The 26,644-nt window shown below is 51.2% G+C and overlaps 1 protein-coding gene across 2 annotated transcripts in view; it reads left to right on the top strand.

Moving 5' to 3' along the window:
• Window positions 1–26,644, top strand: part of PIK3R5 (phosphoinositide-3-kinase regulatory subunit 5) — a 72,482-nt gene that overhangs the window by 34,002 nt on the left and 11,836 nt on the right. For both annotated transcript variants that reach the window (XM_008270735.5, XM_002718969.6), the window contains exons 2-5: window positions 13,172–13,287; window positions 15,967–16,067; window positions 19,681–19,749; window positions 20,416–20,554. In XM_008270735.5, the coding sequence (XP_008268957.2) occupies window positions 13,185–13,287; window positions 15,967–16,067; window positions 19,681–19,749; window positions 20,416–20,554 (412 nt within the window). In that variant the 5' untranslated portion in view covers window positions 13,172–13,184. The remainder of the gene's footprint in view (window positions 1–13,171; window positions 13,288–15,966; window positions 16,068–19,680; window positions 19,750–20,415; window positions 20,555–26,644) is intronic.

Genomic DNA, 26,644 nt, shown 5'->3' with positions numbered 1-26,644 from the left:
GAGGGCTCACAGCAGCATCCCTCAATGTTTCCGTGACAGCCATGCCCCCACTCCACTACATGCTCCCCTCTCGGCACCCGAGTCATCACCCCAGTGACCCCTGACCTCTGTCACCCAGCCCTCTCCTTTGGGGTTAAAATGGGAGAAAGTAAAGCTGCTGCTTTATAGCACAGCTCTGGCCATTGCAGCCATCTGGGGAGCGAACCAGTGGATGGAAGACCTCTCTCTCTCTCTGCCTCTCCTCCTCTCTCTGTGTAACTCTGCCTTTTGAATAAATAAATAAATATTTTTTAAAAAAAATGGGAGAGAATTTCTGCAAAACAGAACTCTTTGTTTCTCTACCCACCTCTCCCCGGCTGTCCTGTGTCTGAACTTGTCTATCTTGGAGAATGTAACCCATGTATCTTCATTAAAGGAAAAGACAAGAGGAGGCCAAATATCCATGCACAGTGCCCATCCAGCTTGGGACTGAACTTTATTAGGGCATGATATAAGCTCCACTTACCTTGTTTTTTTTTTTTTTTTTTTTTAACAAGATTCATCTATTTATTCATCTATTTATTTGAGAGTCAGAGTTACAGGAAAAGGAGAGAGATTGATTGATTGATTGATTGATTGATTCACTCCCCAGATGGCCACAATGGGCAGAGCTAGGCCAGACCAAAGCCAGGAGCCAGAAGCTTCTTCCAGGTCTCCCACATGGGTGCAGGAGCCCAAGCACTTGGGCCATCTTCCACTGCTTTCCCAAGCGCATCTGCAGGAAGCTGAATTGGAAGTGGTGCTGCCAGAACTCAAACTGGTGCCCAAATGGCATGCTAGCTTCAAAGGTGGCGACTTAACCTGTTGTGCCACAGTGCCAGCCCCTCCATCTACCTTCTGTAGAGATTTTAGCCTGGGCGAGAGCCTGCGTTTCCTTATTGCATTTTCATCTGACTTAAATGTCAACCCCCAATTCTGGCCTGTTCGAGTTTATTTTTGGTTTAGCTTGTTTGCGTGTGTTCCTTTAAAAATCTATCATCTTTTGTGTTCAGTGAGAAGTTGGGAGAGACCATCTCAGTGCCTGGTGCCTCAGAGTCACAATGAGTGACCTCTTAAGTGCACCGAGACCACTGGACCGGGCCAAACAGAACTCTTAAAGTCTGTTTCATAAAAAGTTGTTTAAAAAAAAAAAACCACACCTGGCCAAGTACAAAGAGGACTGTGTGATTTCAGTTCTGTTCTCAAGCCTTGATGGTTTTTTTTCTTGTTGGAGAGACTTTGCTTGCTCTAATCAAGCTGCACTCATGAGTGGGATGGAGAGGGAGAGGACCAGAGATTTTTCTTCTATCATCAGGCACGAGTTTAAAGAGTTTGAAGGGGGCAGTAAAGAAGACGGAAGTGCCACGGCCGAGAGCCGTGATCAGCTGTCGGATCCGTGGCGGGAAGGCAGGGTGGTAAACCGGTTATGGCTCCAGGAAGGAGCAAGAACTGTACAAAGCAAGAGATCACGGTTCAGAGCCATCTGTTCCTGGACCCGTTCTCCTGGTACGGCGTCTGGCAGTCCTAGCACCCCAGGAAGAGCAGAATCTCCTTTGTCCCACACTGGCGAATATTCGCACCTGCTTCATGGACTGTAAATGACCGTCTCTGTGGCAAGTGCACAGCTTGTCATGAATGCGATTTGTCACAACTGCTGCAATCTTTTTTTTTCACGTGCGGAAAAGACAGAAGACTGCCAACAAAGGTGCCCCCGGCCTGAGCTGAATTTTACATTTGTCCCTTGGTTTCCCTGCAGTCCTTCGCTGACAGACAACACAGCTGCTACATTGGAGAGGCAGAGGATGAAGCAGTCCCCAGCGCCAGGTGCCCAGGGTTTAGCTCGGGGGCCGTAGACTTGGGTTGCTGCCTGGAATTTAGACCTTGGTGAATTATTAGCATTTGCTGTTCATTCCCCATCTTGATGGTGACTTGAGTGCACCCATCTCTAGCTCCACGGTAGCGCATTTATGTACATAGGGAAGCTGCATGGCCTTGGGCATGCGTCACTTAGCTCTGAGAGGGTGCACCGTGCCTCAGTCTTCTCATCTGTAAAATAGAGTCCAATAGTGGGAAGCACTCATGCCTGGCACACAGTAAGTTCTCCATTAGCATCTGCTGGCCTTAGTATAATATGCAAAAGTGATGCTATGCATTCTCTACATAGGTACGAGGGAATCATGTTAGTCCTGGGTTCCAGGTCTCCCCACGCTGCTCGTTAGCTGGGAGTGTTTGGGAAAGTTGCTTGGTCACCAGGAGATGTGATGTTCAGAGTCCTAGGCTTGCTTGGAATAAACGTGAACCTGGGCCTCAAGCCCAAAGCATGGTGTCTGGCCCCAGTAGGGTGCTGTGGGTGCATTACCATCTATCCCCACCCCTTGCTCCAGCCTGACCACGTTTCTCCTTGGCCTTAACCACTACCCTGCCCTCCTCAAGAATCCTGTGCCCTTGCCTTGGGAAAAAAGGGCTTGGGCAAAGTTGGGAAGTCGGGGAAGGCTCGTCTCTGGTCCCTCAGTGGGAGTCCCTCCATGCACAGGTATGCACATCCTGCTCCCTCCCCACCCCGCCTTGCCATCGCCACCTCCCTGTTCACGTTTCTGGCCCTGGAGTCCCGCTGCTGCCCACTCGCCACTGCCCCAGCTGCCACAGACGCACTTGATGGCCCAGTGTCCCTCCAGGGACCTTAAATCTTGAAAAAGAAGTGAAGACAGAGGACTCCCTCACTGTGGAAATGCAGGCACTCTGTGTGCAAGAGGGCTTTGCAATTAACCCCTGCGGGGCTAGAACAGGGTAGAAGTGATGTCTTAGAACGTGGTGCAGGGGCTGGCACCACAGATCAATAGGCTAATCCTCCCCCTGCAGCGCTGGCACCCCAGGTTCTAGTCCCAGCTGGGGCACTGGATTCTGTCCCGGTTGCTCCTCTTCCGGTCCACCTCTCTGCTGTGGCCAGGGAGTGCAGTGGAGGATGGCCCAGGTGCTTGGGCCCTGCACCCCATGGGAGACCAGGAGAAGCTCCTGGCTCCCGGCTTCAGATCAGTGCAGTGCGCCGGCCGCAGTGGCCTTTGGAGGGTGAACCAACGGCAAAAGGAAGACCTCTCTCTCTCTCTCTCTCTCTCACTCTCTCACTGTCCACTCTGCCTGTCAAAAAACAAACAAACAAACAAAAAAAACGTGGTGCAGGAAAGGACTGTGCTCCGGGAGTCAGGCCGGCTTCCAACGCTCTTCCAGCTCGGGCCACAGGAACTCAGACTCTGCCTTCCTGAGCTGCAGGAACTGTGGATAATTACAGTTATGTCATGGGGTTACTATGATCATGAAACTGGGGAATTAAGTGAAAACACACAGCCAAGTACCTTATATAGAACTGCCTCTCGGTGGTAGTCCACCTGCCCTGCTTCCCTCCCTCCCTCCCTTAGTCCCTTCCTTTAGAGAGCATAAGATGGAACTTATGGAAAATTGACTTTCCTACGTGAAATTATTAATTTGACTCTTAACAACTGGGGTGAAATCCATATAACATAAAATTAGCTGTTTTTACATACACACATAAGGATTGCAAAGGACATTCACCTTGTGTGTGCAACCAATCTTCAGCACTCTATTCATCTTGCAGAATTAAAACTCTGTGCCAGTTAAACAACTTCCTGTCCCTTCCTCCCCCAAGTCCCTGGAAACTATCTTTCTACTGTCTGTCTCTTATTTTCTGTTTTCATTTTTTTAAGTCATTGCAATTGTAATGGGTTTGAGGTGGAACCTAATGGTGATTTTCATTTGTATTTCTCTAATGATTGGTGATGAGAAGTGTCTTTTCGTGGGCTTGTTGGCTATCTGTGTGTCTCGCCAGGAGAAATAGCTGTTCAAGTCTTTGTCCATTTTTAACTCAGATTCTTTGTTTATTTTCTGGTTGAGTTGTAGGAGCTCTTTATATATTCTGGATATTAAGCCCTTAACAAGTATGTATGATTTACAAGTTTTTTTTTTTCTATTCTGTAGGTTGCTTTTTCACTGTGTTGATTGAGATCTTTGATAAACAGGGATTTAATTTTGATACAGTCCAATTTATTTTTTCTTTTGTTTCCTGTGCTTTTGTTGTCAAACCCAAGAAATCATTGGCAAGTCCAATGTGATGAAGGTGTTCCCCTAACAGCTGTATAGTTTGAGTTATGTCTGGTTCTTTCATTCTTTTTGAATTAATTATTTATAATACTGAACCTACCTAAGAGCAAGATACATATTTCCACCTACTTTGCCTTCTGTTCTGTCCCTCAGAAGTTTTCTCTATAGACACCTTGCATATTGCTAAAAGTTTTTTGGGAAACTTAATCTTTTTTGATTTTTTTATTTTTTATTTATTTATTAATTTATTTTTTTTGACAGGCAGAGTGGACAGTGAGAGACATAGAGAAAGGTCTTCTTTACCGATGGTTCACCCTCCAATGTCTGCCGTGGCCGGCACACTGTGCTGATCCGATGGCAGGAGCCAGGTGCTTCTCCTGGTCTCCCATGGGGTGCAGGGCCCAAGCACTTGGGCCATGCTCCGCTGCACTCCCAGGTCACAGCAGAAAGCTGGCCTGGAAGAGGGGCAACCGGGACAGAATCCGGCACCCTGACCGGGATTAGAACCCGGTGTGCCAGTGCCACAGGCGGAGGATTAGCTTAGATCCGCAGCGCCCAATTTTTTTATTCTTATAATTAGTAATATTGGTTTCTGTTTTAATTTGTACCCAATTGCCTCACCCAACTCTGTTTTGTGGTAGCCGTTTTTTCAGTTGATTATGGTTTTTATAATAATTTCGAGGGTGAAAATTATGTATTCTGCCAACTCTATAACTGGCAGAGCTATAATTCATGAGCCTCAATGAGTGACAGAAAAAGTCTTAGAAAGTACCCCACCCACACACCAATCATGAAATTACTCAAAGTACTCTAGCTGAGCAAGAAATGAATCAAAATAAGAGACTCATAGATGGGGATGGCAGGGTACCAACACCAACAAAACAGTGAGTAGTGGAATAAGTCAAGTTTGAAGGCGCATCCGAGCAAACTGCCATCATCCTGCCTATTAATATTCAGTCAACATAAATGTCCCCAACAATTGTGTGATGTAACACAAGACTGTGATGTAATATAAAAACCTTTGACACAAAGCTGGATTTGCATTTTTTTACAAGAAAACATAATGTTACAAAATTACATGAGGCTACAACCACAGATTCAGAAATATTTGTGAAAATTATGCAGGGATTCCCGATCCTTGCTAACACAGTTTATGATCTTGATGAAAATCATGTTGTCAGAAAACCCAACTTCATGGAGTTGACGCATGAAGAAAACGAATGCCTAAGTAGACTCACACACAGCTCTGGAAGGAACTTGCAGAGTGATTCCAAAAAGCACCTGGAGGAAAGGAGCAGGGTTTTGCCGTGGGGCAGCTGAGTACCTTCCCCACAGTCCCCATCAAAGCAAGAGAATCCAAGGACCGGGCTCAGATTGCAGGCATGGACTTGCCATTGTTGCTCTGGGCAAGGCCCTCCATGGCTCCCAACCTCTGTCCTCCCATCTGCAGCGTGGGAGGGTTGTGCTTTGAGGTCTCTCCGTTACCTCCCTCGACTGTGTGCCGGCGACACAGAAAACACTGCTCTCCAAGCCCAGGTGTGCATCAGAAGCATAGAGGGCGTGTGTCGCCCCGAAGGCAGCTGGAGTTGGGTGGCAGGAGGATGAGTGTAAGGAAAGCACCTGACTCTGTAGAGAGGGCATTTAATGAGTGCCTCTTGTGTGCCCGGTGTTACTCTAAACCCTTTCTATTTATCGGCTCCTTGTGCCCAACCCGAGCACACACCCGATAAACCCAACACCATGGAAAACAGGTATTAGAATACAGGAAGGAAATACCAGAAGCTAAAGACATTGGTTAGCATCCAGGGGTGGAGTGGGGTGGGAAGGATGGAGGGATGCAGAGGGTGGGGGTGAGGATACCTACAAGTATAGCATTTTTTTTTTGACTTGAGAGGCAGAGCGAGAGAGAGCAAGCACATGTACTCCCATCCACTGGTTCTCTCCCCACATGGCCATATTGGTTGGAGCTGGGCCAATCCAAAGCCAGGAGCCAGGAGCATCTTCCAGGTCTCCCACGTGGGTTTAGGGTCCTAGCACTTGGGCCATCTTCAACTGCTTTTTCCAGGCCATCATGAGGAAGCTGGATCAGAAGAGGAGCAGCTGGGACTCGAACCAGTGTCCACATGGGATGCCAACACCAAAGATGGAGGCTTAGCCCACCACACCACGGTGCTGGCCCCAACAGGCTGATTTTTAAGTTGATAATTCTGTATGGCATTTGAATTATGTAAATATCCAAATGGCCCTTGGCAGAAAAAAGATTCCCTACTCCTGCTGGCCAAATGCCTACCCTATAGATTTGATTCTTAGAAAACAGTGTTTATATATAGTTCTATTTTTTTTAAATTGTCTTTAATCTTAAAATAGTCAAGATTCTAGATTCTAGGCTTCTCTGAAAAGGTCATGGAAAATGCATACTGTGAAAAAGCTATGCTTGGATTTCAAACATTTTTCTCTATTTTTGCTTATTTGAAAGGAATTATCTCTCTCTCTCACACACACACACCTGGAGACCTTCCTTCCATCCACTGGCTCATTGCCCAGATGCCCACATCAGCGATGGCTGGGCCAGGAGCCCAGAACTGCACCTGGGTCTCCTCCATGGTACCAGGGACTCAGCTACTCGAGTCATCCCTGCTGCCTCCCAGGATGCACATGGGCAGGATGGCAGATAAGAAGCAGAATGGGGCCAGGAATCAGACAGCCTCTCTCCCCCCGAGATGTGGACCCTCAAGTTCAGCCTTCTGCACCATTGGAGAACCACTGCAAGCCAAGAAGCTCTCCTGGGCCCTGTGTGGTGGCACTGTGGGTTAAAACGCCACCTGCCATGCCCATATCCCATAGGAGCGCTGGTTCGAATCTCCGCTGCTCCACTTCACATCCAGCTCCCTGCTAATGCACCTGAGAAAGCAACAGAGATGGCCCAAGTGTATGGACCCTTGCCATTCAGATGGGAGACCTGGATGGAATTTTTGGCTCTTGGCTTCAGCCTGCATATTGCAGCCATTTGGAGAATGAACCAAAGAATGGAAGATATTCTCTCTCCACACATGCTCTCTCATTCTCTCTCACTTGCTCGCTCTTCCTTTCAAATCTTTAAAGATTTATTTGAAAGGCAGAGTTAGAGAGAGGCAGAGAGAGACAGAGAGAAAGGTCTTCCATCCTCTGGTTCACTCCCCAAATGGCCACAACAAACTTGGAGCTAGGCCAATCCAAAACCAAGAGCCAGGAGCTTCTTCCAGGTTTGCCATGTGGGTGCAGGTGCCCAAGGACTTGGGCCATCTTCCACTGCTTTCCCAGGCCATAGCAGAGAGCTGGATCAGAAGTGGAGCAGCTGAGACTGGAACCGGTGCCTGTATGGGATGCCAGCACTGCAGGTGGGGGCTTTTCCCACCATGCCACAGCGCAGCCCCTCAAATAAATAAATAAATATTTTAAAAAAGAAAACTCTCCCCCTTCCCCACAGTCGGGACTGCCAGAGGAAGCCGAACCTGGGCGGGCCCCTGACCCCTCCTACATCACCTGTCACCTTCGCATGAGCTGGGGTGGTGGGGGCGGCGGACGCAAGGCTGCCTTCTCTGTGCCCTCTTGGATTGCTGCCGGCTGCAACCCAACCCCAGGCCTCTGTGCCCTGCTCACGGTCAACAGTGAGGAGTGCATTGGTCTCTGCTAGCACAGAAGGGGAACTCAAGTTCTGTTGTTGGTGTTTCGCCATCACCAGTCCCGGGGAGCAGGGGGTGTTCCCGCCAGCGATGGAATTTCACAATGTGTGTGTCTCTGTCTCCGGACACAGCAGGGAGGGCCCTGGAGGGGGCTGCCAGGGGAGCCAGGCCGCCTGTGCCACGCTTGGGAAAAGCACCTTCCTGCGGAGGGAAGGGTGCTGCCCTCATTCCCCTCGCCCCCACCCCAAAGCGGCGGCAAGGGGAGGGGGTGGGCCGTGCCTTAGAAGTCACAAGAGCCAGCTGATGACCGCCTGACCCAGCGGAGGAAGTGAGCGTGCCCAGGTCAGCTCCGCTGAGGGTCCCTGCGGCCTGCCTTCTCCTGCCCCCTCCCTCGGACTCCCAGTGCCCAGGCCTGGCGCACGTCTTGCTTTTAAGGACTTGAAGCAAGCTTCTGACAGCTCGTCTGATGCCAAGGTGCCTGGCACACCAGGAGCTCAGCCCAGGGCGCGGAGGCAGGAGATGGAGCCCCAGGGGCCCCAGGAAGGGAGGGAGGAGCCATGGGATGGCAGGTGTTGCCGGCGCACTGGGGTCAATGCTGAGCTATCCGGGAGGCCCCTTGGCAGCAGTACCAGGGTCCCCTTAAGAACAGGGCTGCAGCTGAGGCGCTGACCGAGAAGGTTCATTTTCAGCTTGCGTTTGCATCCGTGACAGCACAGGACACGCAGGGTGGTGACTCAGTCCTGCCTCGTGGCGTGACCAGCTGGTCCTGTCCACTGCAGCGGGGGGGTGGGGGGGGTGGGAGGGGGCCGGGGGTGTGTGTGTCTTAAAACTCAGTTCTCCGGGGCAGGTGCTTGGCCTAACAGTAAAGCCGCTGGTTAAGACACCTGTGTCTCCTAGGGAAGTACCTGGGTTGGATTCCCAGCACCAGCTCCTGACTGCCCACTCCCAGTGTAGACCCTAGGAGGCAGCAAGTGATGGCTCAAATACCTGGGCCCCTGCCGCCCATGTTGGAGAACCTGATGGAGTTCCTGGCTTCAGCTCCAGCTGTTGCGGGCATTTGGGGAGTGAACCAGTGGACGCAAGCTCTCCTCTTGCTTTGTCTCTCACATAAAACAGGAAGGGAAGCAGGGGTGGGCATACAGACCCCAGCTCTGGTGGTTGTGCCCGTGCTCCAGGCTGGAGATGGCTGGACCGTGGTCATTGTCCCGTGGACCCCACTCCAGCCACCACTGCTGTGAGCTCTGCTCCTCTCTCTGGCAGGGTTGTGCTGGGCACCGGTGTAGACAGACAGGGCAGTACCTGGCAACTCAGAGTCTCAATCTCATATCCAGCTCCTGGGAACTGACTCTCCACGTGTTGGTTTAGAAACAGAATTTGATTTTATTATTTTTTAAAAGATTTATTTATTTAAAAAGCAGAGTTACAGAGAGGCAGAGAGAGAGAGAGAGAGGTCTTCCATCTGCTGGTTCACTCCCCAATTGGCCACAACGGCCAGAGCTGTGCCGATCCGAAGCCAGGAGCCAGGAGTCTCCTCTGGGTCTCCCACATGGGTGCAGGGGCCCAAGGATGTGGGCTATCTTTTACTGCTTTCCCAGGCCATAGCAGAGAGCTGGATCTGAAGTGGAGCAGCTGAGACTTGAACTGGCACCCATATGGGATGTAGGCACTGCAGGCAGCGGCTTTACCCGCCATGCCACAGCGCTGACCCCATGAGTTGGTTTAGCTGCACCTGGTTGTTCCAAGGGCAGACGCTAGGGTGGTCAAAAGCCTAGACTTCTCCTGGCCACACTCTGGCTTTGCCACCTCCCGACTGTGTGACTTCAGCGAAGTCGTTTAACTTCTCTGTGCCATGGAGTTCCCATCTCTGCATCTTGGGATTCTGGAACACAGGGCACTTAGCACCTTTGGCCTTGGCCTTGGCCTTGAGCCACAATTCGGGCATGCAGAGAAGTCCTGCTCAGTACACGTGCCTATGAATGATGGGGTTTGCTCTGCCCAGCCCCCATCCTCTCTGGAGCTTAAACCTCTCTCTAGGTGAAATGAAGGAGCTACAGGGAGAGGTGTGGACTCCTTCCAGAACCCTGCTCTGGGACAGACCAGGGAGGAACCCGCTGGTGGGCTGATGGCACCTTGCTCATGTGCTCCTGTGTGTGCTGCCTGTGAACTTGTGACATCGGGGCAGGGCACACGTGCCCCCTTGTCAGCCCTATGAAGGTGCCCAGTGTTCTGGCCCCTGCAGCAGGTGCTGGGAGTCCTCACTCTGGGTAGGGCCATGCCTGTGATGCTCTCGTCTTTGAGCTGCCATAGAAGCAGAAGGGGTGGCCTCCACACAGGTGTTACTCTATGGCTGCTCATCTGTACCAGGTTCCAACACGATCCAGAGGGAGGGAGGGGCTGAGTCAGCCCCAGAAATCTGCCCCATCTGAAAGTCTCAAAAGTTGGGGCTGGCATTGTGGTACAGCAGGTTAAACCTCCACTGGCATCCCGTATTGCAGTGGAGAACTGGTTCGAGTCCCAGCTGCTCTGCCTCTCATCCAGCTCCCTGCTAATGTGCCTGGGAAACAGCAGAGGACGGCCCAAGTGCTTGGGTCCCCAGACGCATGTGGGAGACCCAGGTGGAGTTCCAGGCTCCTGGCTTTGGCTTGGCCCAACCCTGGCTGTGGCAGCCATTTGGGAAGTGAACCAGAACCAGCAGATGGAAGATCAGTTGATCTCTTTCTCCCTCTCTCTCCCCTCTTCCTGTAACTCTGCCTTTAAAATCAATCAATGAAAGTCCCAAAGGTGATTGCAAAAGTTACATGGGTCTTTGGAGAATGGAAATGCCCAAGTCCCATGGCCCCTGAAAGTTTTTCTGAACTTGGTTCATGACTTCCACAGCCAGAGGCGTGGGACCTGGGAAGTTAGGCTGTGTCCAAGGCTGGCCCAGGACCCTGGCCTGTGCTCCACAATCTAGGTCTAATTCTGCACCCAGGCCTTGACACCTGCTACCTCCTCTTTCTAGAATGTTCTCCCTCCCTTTTCTCCTGGCTTCCTCCTCCAGCTTCAATGTCCCTGCTTCGGAAAGACCTCCCCAGGGATGGGCATTTGGCCCAGCAGCAAAGACACTGGTTAGGATGCCCGAGTCCCATATCAGAGTGCCTGAGTTCAAATCCCAGCTCCGGCTGCTGACCCCAGCGTCTTGCTAATATTGACCCTGGAAGATGGTAGTATTGACTCAAGTTGTTGGTTCCCTGCCATCCATACAGGAGACCTGCATTGATTTATTTTGGTGGGGGGAGCCTCCTGGCTTTGACCTGGTCCAGTCCAGGCCATTGTGTGCATTGGAGAAATCTACCAGCAGGCAGAAGCTCTCTCTCTACCTCCCTGGTCCCCAACCACCTGGAGTGGGTTTTCCATTCATCCCTCTCCAAACACATGTCAACATGCATCACCTTCAGGGATTATCTCCCTATTTTTTTTAAAAAAAGATTATTTATTAATTTATTTCAAAAGAGGAGAGAATGCATACTCCCATCTGCTGGTTCACTCCCCAGATGCCCACAGCAGCTGAGACTGGAACAAAGCCAGGAGCTCCATCTAGGTCACCCACGTGGGTGGCATGGACCTAGTACTTGCGCCACCACCTGTCGCCTCCCAGGGTGTGCATCAGCGGGAATCTGGGATCCAGAGCGGAGCCAGGTTGGAAGTCCAGGCAACTCCAGGGTGGGGTGTGGGCAGCTGAAGTGGTGGCTGAACTGCTGAGCCAAACCCTCACCCCTTTTCTTCTTTTTTATATGGACGTCTCATAATTGTACCCATTTATGGGTGCCGTGTAATCATTTGGTACCTGTATATATACATAGTGGATGAAATCAGGGTAATTAGCATACTCAACAGCTCAAACGTGTCATTTCTTTGCAGCGAAACATTCAAAGTCCTGTCTAGCTGTTTTGAAATATGTAATATATTGTTAATGACTACTATCACCTTACGGTGCAAAGATAACCAGAATGTACTCTTCTTACCGAACTATAACTTTGTATCCATTGGCCAAGTGTGTCTGTTCAGTTTTTCAGTCTGTATCTCATGCCTGTTGCACCCTTGCTGTATGCTGTGTGCCTAGTGCCTGGCACCCAGTAGGTTGTTAGTAGATCAGTGACAGAATGGATGCATGCATGCCACCCAACACCATGCCATCCCAGCTTCGTAACACCTGGGCTGCAAGGGACATCAGTGAAGTGATGCTGGACAGCTCCCAAAGGGCTGACTTTTTCCCTGGACACCTGGCTTCCTCCAGGCTGGGGAAGTGGGAGGATTTGCCTAGGGGGAGCTCTGTGAGTCCCCCAGGACTCTCTGCAGCTGGGCTCCAGCTGGGAGTTCCTGTCTTTTTTGCATGTCGTTTGCATGGCTCAGCTTTGTGCTCCGAGCTTCCTCTTCTGGTTTCCTGGTCCATCCCCAGATCCCCAGAGCTGGACCGCCACTTCCTTGGCTTTCCCCGTGAGCTTGACCCGGCTGGTCGGTGACAGGATCTGTCCAGAAGCGGTGGATGCATTGAAATTACCCTAGGCAAGAGCGATTACCTTTCAGACTGTAGCAGTGTGTTTGTCAGCCCCGTTCCCTGCTCCCCCAATGTTGCAGATAAGTAAACTGAGGTTTGGAAGAATTCCAGAAGTTGCCAAAATCACAAGGCTAGCAAATAGCAGGGTCTAGATTTGCGTCCCAGTCTGTTGGATGCCACAGCCAGGCTGAATTACTGTGCCAGACTGACTGTTGTGGTTTCCCAGGGGGCACAGGGCACTGTCACACAGAATCAAGACAGCAGAGAGGTCTTGCGGGAGCCTCTTATGAGCCTTCTGAAATCAGCCTCCCAGCTGAGCTAAGCAGCCTCTGTGCTCTCCTAGATCCGACCAGGAAAAGTGACCAGGCAGGGCCTTGGGGTAACTGGCTGTGTGGCCAAGTCTCAAAGAAAGGAAAGAGAGGATGGCGGAAGTGGAGGGCAGGGCAGGGGAGAAGCAGGTGCATGTGACCGGGCACCCGGGCAGAGGCTGTGGCAGGAGGGGCGGGGGATGTGTGAGGACAAGCTCCCCTCCTCCCCCTGCACTTGAGGGTTGGAGCGCCCAGCACACTGTGTGCCCAGCACACTCCATTCCCGGGCAGGAGGGCGATGCATGTCTGGAAATCCAAAAAAAAATCCCCCCAATGATTCTGGTTTTCCCCCCTTGGGGGTCTTCCTGCCCAGTCCCCTGGGGTCTGGCCACTCCCTGGGCATTTCTGGGGCACTCCCTGGGCACTTGACAACACTCCCAGGCTGGGCTGCTGCCCCTGAGCCCTTGCGCCCTGCAGCTGTGCGCCCCGAGCCGGGCGAGCTCCAGGCTGAGCGGTGTCTGTGCTCCGTGTAGGCGATGACTCAGGATGCAGCCGGGGGCCACGACGTGCACGGAGGACCGTATCCAGCACGCCCTGGACCGCTGCTTGCATGGACTCAGCCTCGGCCGCCGCTCCACCTCCTGGTCAGGTAGGTCTCAGGGTGGGGAGGCAGGGAAGCCACAGGGGCCAGGGTGGGCACTGGGTCAGGCGTGGAAGTGGAGACTGTGCTTCCAACCCCAACTGCGTGACTTGAACAAGAGCCTGGATTTTTCCTCGCACAGGCGCCCAGCCCAGCACCTGCTGTCCAGTAAATCCTTGGTGCATGGCGTCACCTCCCTTCCCCCTGGGAAATCTTCCTCCTCCTTTACGTGTGCTAGAAACCCAGCTCCTTTAACCTGTTGAGAAATTCCACAGGCAGGGGTTCCAGGCAGCAGCTGAGAATACACAGGGAGCTCTCCCCGGCATCCTCCTTTTACTAGTGCCCCACCCCCACCCCAGGACCCCAGCCTCCTCCCCCGAGAGAACAAGCGGGAAGCTCCGCAGAGCTCCAGGGAGCAGGAGACCTTGAAAGTGTTCCGAGTTCCCCAGGGTGGTGAAATATGCTACGTATGTGCAGGCTGGGGCAGCCTGTGCCTCCCTCCTTGCAATCATTCCATATACTGGAAAAGATTTGTCACATCCTCTGTCACTTCCTCCCTCAGTACTCAGTGAGCTCAAAACCCACTGTGCCACGACCCAGCCCGACTCCTTCCTACCCCAGAACCTTCGTGCTTGCTGCCTGGAACTCTTGCTTTGGAAATGTCCGGAGCTGGCTTCTCCCCAGCCAAGTCTCAGCTCCATTCTCCCCTCCTCTGAGAGCTCTCCCTGACTTTGGGGATTCAGCAGATCTGGATCAAAACTCGCTCTCATCTGTACAACGTTGTGAAAGCCACCTGCTCTCTCAGGGCCCCACTTGCCTGGTCTGTAAAATGGGTGCAATAAGAACCACCTGCCCGAGGGAAAGGTGGGAGACTGGATAGAGAAACATACTCAAAAGCCAAGTGCCATGTGGGCCATTGTAGGAGGCCAGTGAACGGTGGTTTCCCTTCCTGCCTCCCCCTTGTTTTTTTTTTTTTGGACAGTGGACAATGAGAGAGAGAGAGAGACAGAGAGAAAGGTCTTCCATTCCCGTTGGTTCACCCTCCAATGGCCACATGGCCGGTGCAGTGCAGCCAGCGCACCGCACCGATCCGAAGGCAGGAGCCAGGCGCTTCTCCTGGTCCCCCTTGGGTTTTGAAGGGGCCCAAGCTCACAGAGCTGGGAAGAGGAGGACGTGGTCAAGTTAAGGAATGCAGAGGTCCCTGTGTTTTGCAAGTCCTACAGAAGCTTAGGAGAGTGGGAGCACAGTTCAAGGGCAGGTTCCAGACAAGAGGGGACCTGCAACCTGAGCTCATGAAATTCCTGGCCAGCCCTCTTCCATCCGTCCTGTGCTCGCTCCTCCACACACACGCTCACACACACGTCACATTCACACAAGTCACAGTCACCCACACATTACTACACACACACACTCCACACACACAGCACTCACATACATACACACTCACACACTCCACACACACAGTCACACGCAGCACTCACACTACACACACAGTCACACACAGCACTCACACACCACACACAAACAAGTCACCCACACATTACTACACACACACACAGTCACACACACAGTCACACACAGCACTCACACTCCACACACACTCCACATACACAGTCACACACAGCACTCACACTCCACACACACACGTCACACGCATTCGCACAAGTCACAGTCACCCACACATTACTACGCACACACACTCACACTCACACACAGCACTCACACTCCACACACACTCCACATACACAGTCACATGCAGCACTCACACTTTACACACACACAAGTCACATGCATTTGCACAAGTCACAGTCACCCACACATTACTATGCAACACACTCCACACACACTGCACACACAACACTCATACTCCACACACACTCCACCCACACAAGTCACACGCATTTGCACAAGTCAGTCACCCACACCACATTACTACACACACACAGTCACACTCCACACACACAGTCACACACAACACACACACACATTCACACATACCCAGTTACACACACATACACTCATACACTCAACACCCACACACACTCACTCCCACATACACAGTCACATTCACACGTATACCACTCACACACTCATGCACATACACACTTGTGCACACCCAGGCACACACAGTCATACACATACTTGCCCACTCACACTCAGACACACTTCCATGCGCTCGCACTCGCACCCCTCCTTTACGTTTTAGGGGTTGGCCCTGGCCAGTTTCAGGGGAAAGGAGACTGACAACCTAAGGCAGGCTGGGGAAGCCACAGAGTGGCGAGGCACCCACCCGTCCCGGAAGCCCCGTGGTGGCCGCAGACTTGGACTTGATCTTGGGGTGGAGCTCTCTTTATTCTGCCAGCTGTGTCTGCATCGCATGGGCACCAGCGCCCACTACAGGAGACCAGGGCCGGGGAGGCTGAGGGAGAACTGGAGCTCCCTAGAGGGTGCCAAGTTCATGGGCCTTTAAAGAGGATCCCGGCCAGATCTGCCACCCCTGTGCCTCTTGAGCCTGCTGCAGGTGCAGGAATAGAAAGCCGGTCTTTAAGTCTTCATGGGGCACTGGAGGGTTGAGTGTCGGTCCACCGTCTTCTCCGAGACACACTCCCTTTGGAAAGAAATGTTCTGGGCCAATGCCCTCTCTTTACAACGACAGTGGCCAGAGCTGACCTCTCTTGCTCTTTCCAGCTGGGCTGTGTCTGAATTGTTGGAGCCTCCAGGAGCTGGTGAGCAGGGACCCCGGCCACTTCCTTATCCTGCTGGAGCAGATCCTGCAGAAAACCCGAGAGGTGAGGGCACACCCGGGCCGAAGGGCGGGGCTGGGGGGCGGCTTGGGCTGCCTACAGCAGCCGGGATTTCCGGGGAGGGGTGAGTTCTCTGTCAGGGGAACGTGCAGTAGGGGAAGCAGGATCCTAGGAGGCCCACCGCTCCTGAGCACAGATGTGGCTCGTGAGTGAGTGGAGCCGCTGACCAGGAGGGGAACTTCTCTGAACTCCTTTGCTCTAAAAGATTCTCGGCCGCATTGACAGAGTAGACTGAGGGCTCAATAACTGGGCTTTTGTGAATGCGAGGAGGAGTGTGGCTGGTTGGGCTCTCACCTGCTGGTTCGGCGCTCAAATGTCCACAGCTCAGTCTGGGTCTCCCGTGTAGCGGCAAGAACCCAATGATGTGAACCACTACCGGCTGCCACTTGGGATCTGCCTGCACAGGCAGCTGGAGCCAGGAGCAGAGCCAGGGGGATGCTGGGGTCTTAATCGCCAGACCAAATGCCCACCTCTGAGCAGTATGTTTAATCCTGCTTGGGCTGGGGTTCCGGAATGCCTGTAAATCCCAAAAGAAGATTCTGGCTCTTTTTTTTTTTTTTTTTTAAAGATTTATTTATTTATTTGAAAGTTAGAATTACACAGAGAGAGGAGAGGCAGAGAGAGAGAGAGTGGTCTCCCATCCGCTGGTTCACTCCCCAATTGACTACAAACGGCCAGAACTGTGCCGATCCGAAGTCAGGAGCCAGGAGCTTCTTCTGGGTCTCCCACGCGGGTGCAGGGACCCAAGGACTTGGGCCATCTTCTACTGCTTTCCCAGGCCAGCAGAGAGCTGGATCAGAAGTGGAGCAGCCGGGACTCAAACCGGTGCCCATATGGGATGTCAGCACTGTAGGCTGTGGCTTTACCTGCTACACCACAGCACCTGACCCTAATTTTTTAATTAAAATATTTGTTTTAATTAAAACAGCAGTTTGAGGAAAAATAAAAGCTAAGTTTATCTGGTGCAAAAATTTTTTTTGAAATCCATGATATGCATTTCCATGAACTTTTTGAAGACTCTTTGTATGCAGATTGCAGAATTTTCTGTTCTAGACGAAACTTAGGTTTTAGTTCCATTTTCCATGAACTTTCTGAAGGCCCTCACATGTCATACGGCAGGCTCTATCAAATGATTCACGAAAGGAGAAATGGAACTCGTAAACAGGAAGACAAATGCTGCCTCCAGCTGAAGAAAATGAACACAAATTGCACCCATAAGGAGGCAGGCCTTTGTCTAGCCAATGAGCAAAAAACGAAAATAAAACCACCTGCAACAACCAGTGTGGGAAGAGTGTGGTGAGACAGACATCATTCATGGCCAAGATAATATAAAAATCCTTTTGGAAAGTGGTTTGGTAGTACATCTCAAATGGGAGGTGACTTGAGAAATTTCACGGAACGTGGGATTTGGAGGTGGCTTTTGGCACAGTGGTTAAGTCGCTGCTTGGGACACCTGCATCCCACAGAGGAGTGCCTGGTTCGAGCCCGGCTCCTCCGTGCCTGCTCCAGCTTCCTGTTCCTGTGCATCCTGGGAGGTTGCAGCCCACGGCTGAACTACCTGGATTCCTCCCGCCAATATGGGAGACCCAGACTGAGTTCCCAGCTCCAACCTGGCCCAGCCCTGGCTGCTGCAGGCATTTGAGGGAGTAAACCAGTGAATGGGAGATGTCTCTTCATCTTTCTCTCTCTCTCTGCCTTTTTTTTTTTTTTTTTTTTTTTGACAGCAGAGTGGACAGTGAGAGAGAGAGACAGAGAGAAAGGTCTTCCTTTTGCCGTTAGTTCACCCTCCAATGGCCGCCGCGGCCGGCGCACCGCGCTGATCCGATGGCAGGAGCCAGGAGCCAGGTGCTTTTCCTGGTCTCCCATGGGGTGCAGGGCCCAAGCACCTGGGCCATCCTCCACTGCACTCCCGGGCCACAGCAGAGAGCTGGCCTGGAAGAGGGGCAACCGGGACAGAATCCGGCGCCCCGACCGGGACTAGAACCCGGTGTGCCGGCGCCGCTAGGCGGAGGATTAGCCTAGTGAGCCGCGGCGCCGGCCTCTCTCTGCCTTTCAAGTAAACTGAAAATAAGTAAATAAAATTTTAAATAAATTTTGGGGCCAGCGCTGTGGTGCAGTGGATTAAAACCCTAGCCTGCAGCACCTGCATCTCTTTATGGGCGCTGGTTCAAGTCCCAGCTGCTCCATTTCCGATCCAGCTCTCTGCTAATGTGCCTGGGAAAGCAACAGAGGATGGGCCAGGTGCTTGGGTCCCCATGTGGGAGACCCAGAGGAAGCTCCTGGCTCCTGCCTCCTGCCTACTGGTTCCTGCCTCCTGGCTTTGGATCGGCTCAACTCCGGCCATTGCAGCCATTTGTGGAGTGAGCCAGCAAATAGAAGACTTCTCTCTCTCTCTCTTCTCTGCCTCTCTCTATAATGTTGTCTTTCAAATAAATAAATGTTTTTTAAAAATTAAATGAATTTTAAAAAGATAATCTTATTTTGGTCCCAAAAAAGTGGAAATCCATGCATACTTTTTAAGTGACATGCATGGTTGTTTTGGAGACTGCTTGTAAGTTTATAACGTTTGATCCATTGACCCCACCTTATCCTAGATGCATGATCGAGTTCTAGAAAAGCGAATGTGCACAATGATGTTCACTGCAAAGTTATGCAAAACCCAAAGAAAAGAATCTCAATGCCTGCAGTAAGATGAATGAGTTGTTAGCATATCATGCAGCCAGTAAAGTGATGACAGCAGCTAGGGGACAAAGGCAATTTAATATGTGATGACGTCATATCAGTCAGATTTTTACATGGTTTAAGGGGAACTGACTAAGTATTTAGAAAAATACAGAGTGAGATGCCCAACTTCCAGCATTGAGTAGATGAACCTGTAGGTAGATTAAAGATTTACATTTAAGAAAATGAAGCTTCGAAGAAAGGAAGAAAAAATATATGGATACTGAGGTGATGCTTGTATGCAAAAGCAAAAATAGATACAGGAGAATGAACTTGTGTGCAAGTGAAAGACAAACAACAAGCTAGAAAAGGTACTCACAGCACAAATAGTAGGTAAATGTGCAACCGGGCCGGGGGGAGACAGGCTGGTCTGAGAGACCAGGTAGTTACACAGAAATTCACCTGTTATACTATATGTAACAGATGCTAAGAGTAAAGTAGACACTCGTGACTGTAATAACTTTAATATAATTTATGCATATTGTGATTATAATGTAACAGAACATACATAATCTACCATGATATAATTTAATTAAGAGTAAACACATACTATGATTATGTTTTTATAGGGGGGAATCTAGGGAGAAATTGGGTAAGAAGGGCATGGACACATTAGCTGTGTTTGTCTTACAGTAGAGACAATGCTGCCAGGAGATGTGTGTCTTGTGGAACATTCCAGAATATTGAGGGAATATTGAGAGGTTTTTTTGTTTTTGTTTTTACTTCTGTCATCCAAATTGTTTGCCTTGTGGTTATGTTACTCTTCGCTGAGAGGGAGCAGGAGAGAGGGAACAGGCTAGAATGAGAACGTCCTGCAGCCCTGTGGCCCAGGGAGCCTGGCCCCCTGTGGCTGAACCCTCTCCGTGTCCTCTCACAGGTCCAAGAGAAGGGCACCTATGACCTCCTGGCACCACTGGCCCTGCTGTTCTACTCCACCGTCCTCTGTGTAAGTCCAGGGGGCCAGGCTGGGGAGGAAGGGCAGGAGCGAGCCCCGGGCATGACACAGCCCTCACACCTCGGGGGATAAACACACAGAGAGACATGGTCAGGCAAGGACGCGGATGTGATGGCTTCCAAGCCACCATCTTGGAGGCCTCCCGTCCCCCACCCCATGGCTGCCATGGCCTCTGGCATCTCGGAGCTCAGTGGAGGAACTGCTGTCACCAGCTGGCAAAAGCCACACAAGAGAGTCCATTGAGATTTTACATCTCCCTCATGTTTGGACCCCAGCGAGCCCACCACACCAGAGGCAGCAGGTGACTCCATATGTGTCGAGTGCATCCACTCAACATGCAAATGACCTTGGCCTTTAGGGAAGATATTTAAACAGAGGTGTCTCAGCACTGAAGAGGATGGCCCCAAACAAGTGGCAGCAATAGCACCACATAGAATAACCTCTACAGTGACAATGTTTCAAAGAGGCTCTCGCAACTGTTGGACAAACCATGCTCTATTTGGTGAGCACAAGGTCTTACAGTAGAGACAACGCTGCCAAGAGATGTGTGTCTTTTGTGGAACATTCCAGAAAGGGAGCAGAAGCTGTTCTGGAATATCCGTGAGCTTTCTGTCACCCAGACCCCTCTGCGTGCTGCCCCCCCCCCCTCTATTCCAGACACCACACTTCCCACCAGACTCGGACCTCCTCCTGAAGGCAGCCAGAACCTACCACCGGTTCCTGACCTGGCCCATTCCCTACTGCAGCATCTGCCAGGAGCTGCTCACCTTCATCGACGCTGAACTCAAGGCCCCAGGTGAGCACCGAGGCAGGTGGCACCCGGGGTGGGGCTCAGGTGGGTGGGGCGCTCCCAGCTCTCCTGCACCTGTTCCTTGGCCATGACTCTCTTCACATTGCAGCCTTCGGTTCCTCTCTCCCCATGTCCCGGGGCAAAACTTGGGAGACTGCTTCTCACGGTGGATACAGCAGCAGGTGGCTGAGCCAACACAAGCTGGGAGCAGTAAATACGGGAGGGAACTCAGGGAGAAAGTCTCAGGGAAGCTGAGCAGGCGTTCGGGACAAAGCAAGCCCACCCGTTAGCCTGTGCCTATCTTTGGTTAGCACGGGGGATCTCTGAGACTGCCCAGGTCAGACAGAGAAGCCCCCAGAATAGGGACCCTTGCTTGTTCTCTTTGCCCCAGGAGCAAATAGCTGATTGTGTGTGGGGGAGATGATTCAGTCCTAGCTGGGGAAGGAGGCCGGTGACAGGTGGATGGCCGCCATGACAGATGAAGACAAGAGCTTGGTACTCTCTAAGTTTCCACATGTGAGGTCTGAAAAGCAGGAGTTCTTGAGAAATTACAGGTGCTGTTATTGACATGGAAAAGAAGTTTGGGAAAACAATGATAGAGCAAGGTCAAGTATGATGTGCTGAGTAGCAAACCTCAGAGTAACGCATAACACCAGAACAGCCACACAAACATCTCAGTGGGTGCCTCCAAGACGTTCAGCACCTGCTCCTGATAGTCATAGCTCCTCAAAAAATGGAAAGTGCTCATCAAGAAGTGCTTTTAACACAGCAACAGCCCAAGGTGGACTGCTAGAGGCATTTCCTTTCAAGTCAATAGTCTTCCTCATCTTTTTTTTTTTTTTTTTTTTTTTTTTGCTTAGAGGGATTTTGTCGATGCAAAAAAGAAAAAAATAAAGATAAAATTGTCATTATTTGGAGCTCAAACCATTGTTTATCTGTAGTGAGTCACCCAAAAAGAGAATTGTCAGAAATAGATGACTGGTCCCTAGGAGTTTTTCTTTTTTCTTTTTTCTTTTTTTTAAAGATTTATTTGATTTACGTGAAAGAGTTACAGAGAGAGGCAGAGGCAGAGAGAGAGGTAGAGACAGAGAGAGAGGTCTTCCATCTGCTGGTTCACTCCCCAGATGGTTGCAACGGCCGGAGCTGTGCTGATCCGAAGCCAGGAGCCAGGAGCTTCCTCCAGGTCTCCCACATGGGTGCAGGAGCCCAAGGACTTGGGCCATCTTCCACTGCCTTCCCAGGCCATAGCAGAGAGCTGGATCAGAAGAGGGGCAGCTGGGACACGAACCGGTGTCCATATGGGATGCCAGTGCTTCAGGCCAGGGCATTAACCCGCTGCACCACAGTGCTAGCCCCTCTAGGAGTTTTCCTATTCACCAGCATCATCCAGTAAGACAGCAGGATGAGTGAAGAAAAGCAACAATTTACAACAGCAACTAAAATACAAACTACATTTAAAAATGTGAATAACCTACCTCGAGAAAATGAGCTTTACTGAAGGATAAATAATTAAAGAGACACCAAGAGTTATGAAAATCAGTGTAATCTCCATCAAGATACCAACCATACCCTTTTAAAATTTAAAGAAAAATCTACTTGAAAGAATAAATGTTCTACAGTAGCATTTCTCTTTTTATTTTATTTTATTTTTTTTTTTTTTTTGACAGGCAGAGTGGATAGTGAGAGAGAGAGACAGAGAGAAAGGTCTTCCTTTGCCGTTGGTTCACCCTCCAATGGCCGCCGCGGCCGGCGCGCTGCGGCCGGCGCAGCGCGCTGACCCGATGGCAGGAGCCAGGAGCCAGGTGCTTTTCCTGGTCTCCCATGGGGTGCAGGGCCCAAGCACCTGGGCCATCCTCCACTGCACTCCCTGGCCACAGCAGAGGGCTGGCCTGGAAGAGGGGCAACCGGGACAGAATCCGGCGCCCCGACCGGGACTAGAACCCGGTGTGCCGGCGCCGCTAGGCGGAGGATTAGCCTAGTGAGCCACGGCGCCGGCCAGCATTTCTCTTTTTAAAGATTTATTTATTTTTATTTGAAAGAGTTAGAGAGAGAGAGAGAGAGGTCTTCCATCTGCTGGTTCACTCCCCAAATGGCTGCAATGGTGGGAGCTGGGCCAGGTGGAAGCCAGGAACCAGGAGCTTCATCCAGGTCTCCCACGTAGATGCAGGGGCCCAAGCTCTTGGGCCATCTTCTGCTGCTTTTCCAGGTGCATAAGCGGGGAGCTGGATCAGAAGTTGAGCAGCTGGGACTCGAACCAGCGCCCATATGGAGTGCCAGCATTACAGGCAGCTGCTTAACCCACTACACCACAATGCCAGCCCCTACAGTAGCATTTCTTTATGCATTATGTCTTTATTTATGTACTCTTAAAGGAGAGTAATGATGAGGGGCCGGCCCTGTGGCATAGTGGGTAAATCTGCCTGCAGTGCCAGCATCCCATATGGGTGCTGGTTCAAGTCCCAGCTACTCCACTTCTGATCCAGCTCTCTGCTATGGCCTGGGAAAGCAGTGGATGATGGCCCAAGTCCCTGGGCCTCTGCACCAATGTGGGAGACCTAGAGGAGGCTCCTGGCTCCTGGCTTCGGACTGGCACAGCTCTGGCTGTAGTGGCCAATTGGGGAGTGAACCAGCGTGTGTAGCTCTGACTTTCAAATAAAAAGAAATCTTTTTTTTTTTTAAAGGAGAGTAATGAAAAAATGTTTTCTCTTACTAGGTAAAGTATGTAGGGCTATAGCTATTTTTTTTTTTTTTTGACAGGCAGAGTTAGATAATGAGAGAGACAGAGAGAAAGGTCTTCCTTCCGTTGGTTCACCCTCCCAAATGGCTGCTATGGCCAGCGCGCTGTGCCGATCCGAAGGCAGGAGCCAGGTGCTTCCTCCTGGTCTCCCATGCGGGTGCAGGGCCCAAGCACTTGGGCCATCCTCCACTGCACTCCCAGGCCACAGCAGAGAGCTGGACTGGAAGAGGAGCAACCAGGACAGAACTGGCACCCCAACCAGGACAAGAACCCGGGGTACCAGTGCTGCAGGCAGAGGATTAGCCAAGTGAGCTGTGGTGCCGGGTGGTCTATAGCTATTAAATAGTACACTACTGGCATAATAGATAGATGAATAGAATGATATAATATCTAGAAACGTTAAATAAATAAAAATTTACTGTATAACAGTGGCATCCTCAAAAATGATTTTAAAAATCACTTATTTAATAAGTGATACTAAGACAATTGGTAGACTATAAGGAAATTGAGTTAAAATTCTATTTAAAAAATTGAGTCACATCTCAAACATAAAATAACTTTTAGATGGATTAAAGACTTAAGTGTAGAAAACAAGACCTGGCCGGCACCACGGCTCACTAGGCTAATCCTCCGCCTAGCGGCGCCGGCACACCGGGTTCTAGTCCCGGTTGGGGCGCCAGATTCTGCCCCGGTTGCCCCTCTTCCAGGCCAGCTCTCTGCTGTGGCCCGGGAGTGCAGTGGAGGATGGCCCAGGTGCTTGGGCCCTGCACCCCATGGGAGACCAGGAAAAGCACCTGGCTCCTGGCTCCTGCCATCGGATCAGCGCAGTGCGCCGGCTGCAGCGCACTGGCCGCGGCGGCCATTGGAGGGTGAACCAACGGCAAAGGAAGACCTTTCTCTCTGTCTCTCTCTCTCACTGTCCACTGTCTGTCAAAAAAAAAAAAAAAAAAAAAAAAAAAAAAAAAAAAAAAGACCTTAAAATACGAGAAGAAAAATAAGCTACATGAGTCTGGGGGGGTGAAGAGTTGCCACATACATTCATTTCCCCATGCAGAAAATGACAAAGAGACTGACACATTTGGAAGTGTAAAACTCAAAGCTCTCGGCCGGCGCCATGGCTCACTAGGCTAATCCTCCACCTGTGGCGCCGGCACAACGGTTTTTGTTTTGTTTTGTTTTGTTTTGTTTTTTTGACAGGCAGAGTGGACAGGGAGAGAGAGAGAGAGAGAGAGAGAGAGAGAAAGGTCTTCCTTTGCCGTTGGTTCACCCCCCAATGGCCGCCGCGGCCGGCGCGCTGCACTGATCCGATGGCAGGAGCCAGGTACTTATCCTGGTCTCCCATAGGGTGCAGGGCCCAAGGACTTGGGCCATCCTCCACTGCACTCCCTGGCCACAGCAGAGAGCTGGCCTGGAAGAGGGGCAACCGGGACAGAATCCAGCACCCCGACCGGGACTAGAACCCGGTGTGCCGGAGCCGCAAGGCGGAGGATTACCCTAGTGAGCCGCAGCGCCGGCCCACAACGGGTTCTAGTCCCGGTCGGGGCGCCGGATTCTGTCCTGGTTGCTCCTCTTCCAGTCCAGTTCTCTGCTGTGGCCAGAGAGTGCAGTGGAGGATGGCCCAAGTGCTTGGGCCCTGCACCTGAATGGGAGACCAGGAGGAAGCACCTGGCTCCTGGCTTGGATCGGCGCAGCGCGCTGGCTGTAGCGGCCATTTGGGGGGTGAACCAAGTGTCTCTTTCAGTGTCTATCTCTGTCTGTCAAAAAAAAAGATCATGGTAAAAACTCAAAGCTTTCATATAGCAAAACCCACTGTAAATGAGAGGTAAAGGACACAATAAGAAAGAATATTTGCGACAGAATATTAATATATTAAGCTTTGGGAGAGTTATTTTGAGTTGGTCAGAAAATAAGCAGATGCACCAGTGGAAGTATGAATGAAGCCATGATTCAAGTGCACCTTAAACAGGGCCTTGAATGGTGAGTGGTAACCCCCAAATCATCCTCACTAGTAGCAAAAAAGCTCAAGAGAGAGGCGCTTCTCCCCCTAACAATTTGGCAAAAATTAAGGAATAATTCCAGTGTTGAATAAGAGGTGGCCACATTGGCTAAGTCCTCGCGTAGAAGACTCTTCCACCCAGCAATTTCGTTCCTAGAAACTGATCCTGCTGAATAATTATGGATGTGCAAGGATTTAGCCGCAAGGATGTTCATCAATGCATCTGTTCTAATATTCAGCCAACGCCGGAAAAAAAAAAAAAAGTTGAACACGGTTGGGTCCACCGTGGCAGCGTAATTTGGTGAAATGCTGTTGAATGCAGAAATAGAGTTACTAAAGTCAAAAGATGTTGGCTAACTTGTTTGGTAAAAATGCAGATTACAAAATATCATGTGTGTTGTAATCCAAGTTTTGTGCATCCAATCCTGGTGTACACCTGCACCAGGCCTTTTCATTCTCATTGTATCCATCAAACATAGACAGCAGTACCAGGTCTAACTCCCAACCGCTCATGATCCCCAGAAAGCCCAGCATGAGGCTTTGTAAATTCCTTTTCAGGACTAAGTGACTTCCTTCCCCAACCAGTCAGCCGATCTGCCTTCTCTCAACCAATCAGCACCTCCTTCCTCCTCCCAGCCAATCAGCTGCCTTTGCCTCCTCCCATTCAATCAGTTGATCTGCCCCCCCAACCAATCAGCTGACTTGTCCCCAACCAGTCAGTCTCCCCCACACGCACCCAGTTGTGTGTTGTCACAGATGAGCAGGGCAGGGTTGGCCAGCCTTAAGGTCCACCTCTAAGCCAGTCCTTACGTCACGGGGGAGACCGTGGGGGTGGTGTTAGCACAGGAGATGGGTGCCGGCAGCATCACAGTGCCTTAGGGACCAGTTGCCATGGAGACCGTGGCTGCTGGCAGAGGAAGTGGGCTGGTTATCAAGACCTGGGGCACCCTCTTCTTCCTGACTGTGCCTCCGATAGGGCCGCCTACAGCCAGCACCCTGGGGGTGGCAGGAAACCTCCCCTCAGTGCCGCCGGGCGTGTTTATTGAGGATTTATACTCCGTGCTGGCACAGCTGTGCAGAAAGTGATACTCGCCTCCCGGGCCGGTGTCCGTAAAGCTGCCGGTGCGTGGTGAGCGGCGTATATGCTGGTCACTCTGCAGCGTGCAAAGCACACAGCCTCGAGGGGTGCAAAGGAAGTAACGGTATTCTCAGTTCCTACATGAGAAGTTCAGTGGCCCTTGTCCACGCTGTCTATACTTTGTCAATTATTAGCTGATGGCTTCAGCCAAGTTCCCGAAGCCCTCTGTCATTGCTAACTGCTGTAGACGGCAGCGGCGGGATGATACTGAAAAGCGCATCCAAT

The sequence above is a fragment of the Oryctolagus cuniculus genome, chromosome 17 (genome assembly GCF_051225735.1).
Source record: "Oryctolagus cuniculus isolate XC-2025 breed Fujian yellow rabbit chromosome 17, ASM5122573v1, whole genome shotgun sequence".
Lineage (NCBI taxonomy): Eukaryota > Metazoa > Chordata > Mammalia > Lagomorpha > Leporidae > Oryctolagus > Oryctolagus cuniculus.
Note: the sequence above shows the minus strand (reverse complement) of the source record. Positions and strands in the feature narration are given on the sequence as shown.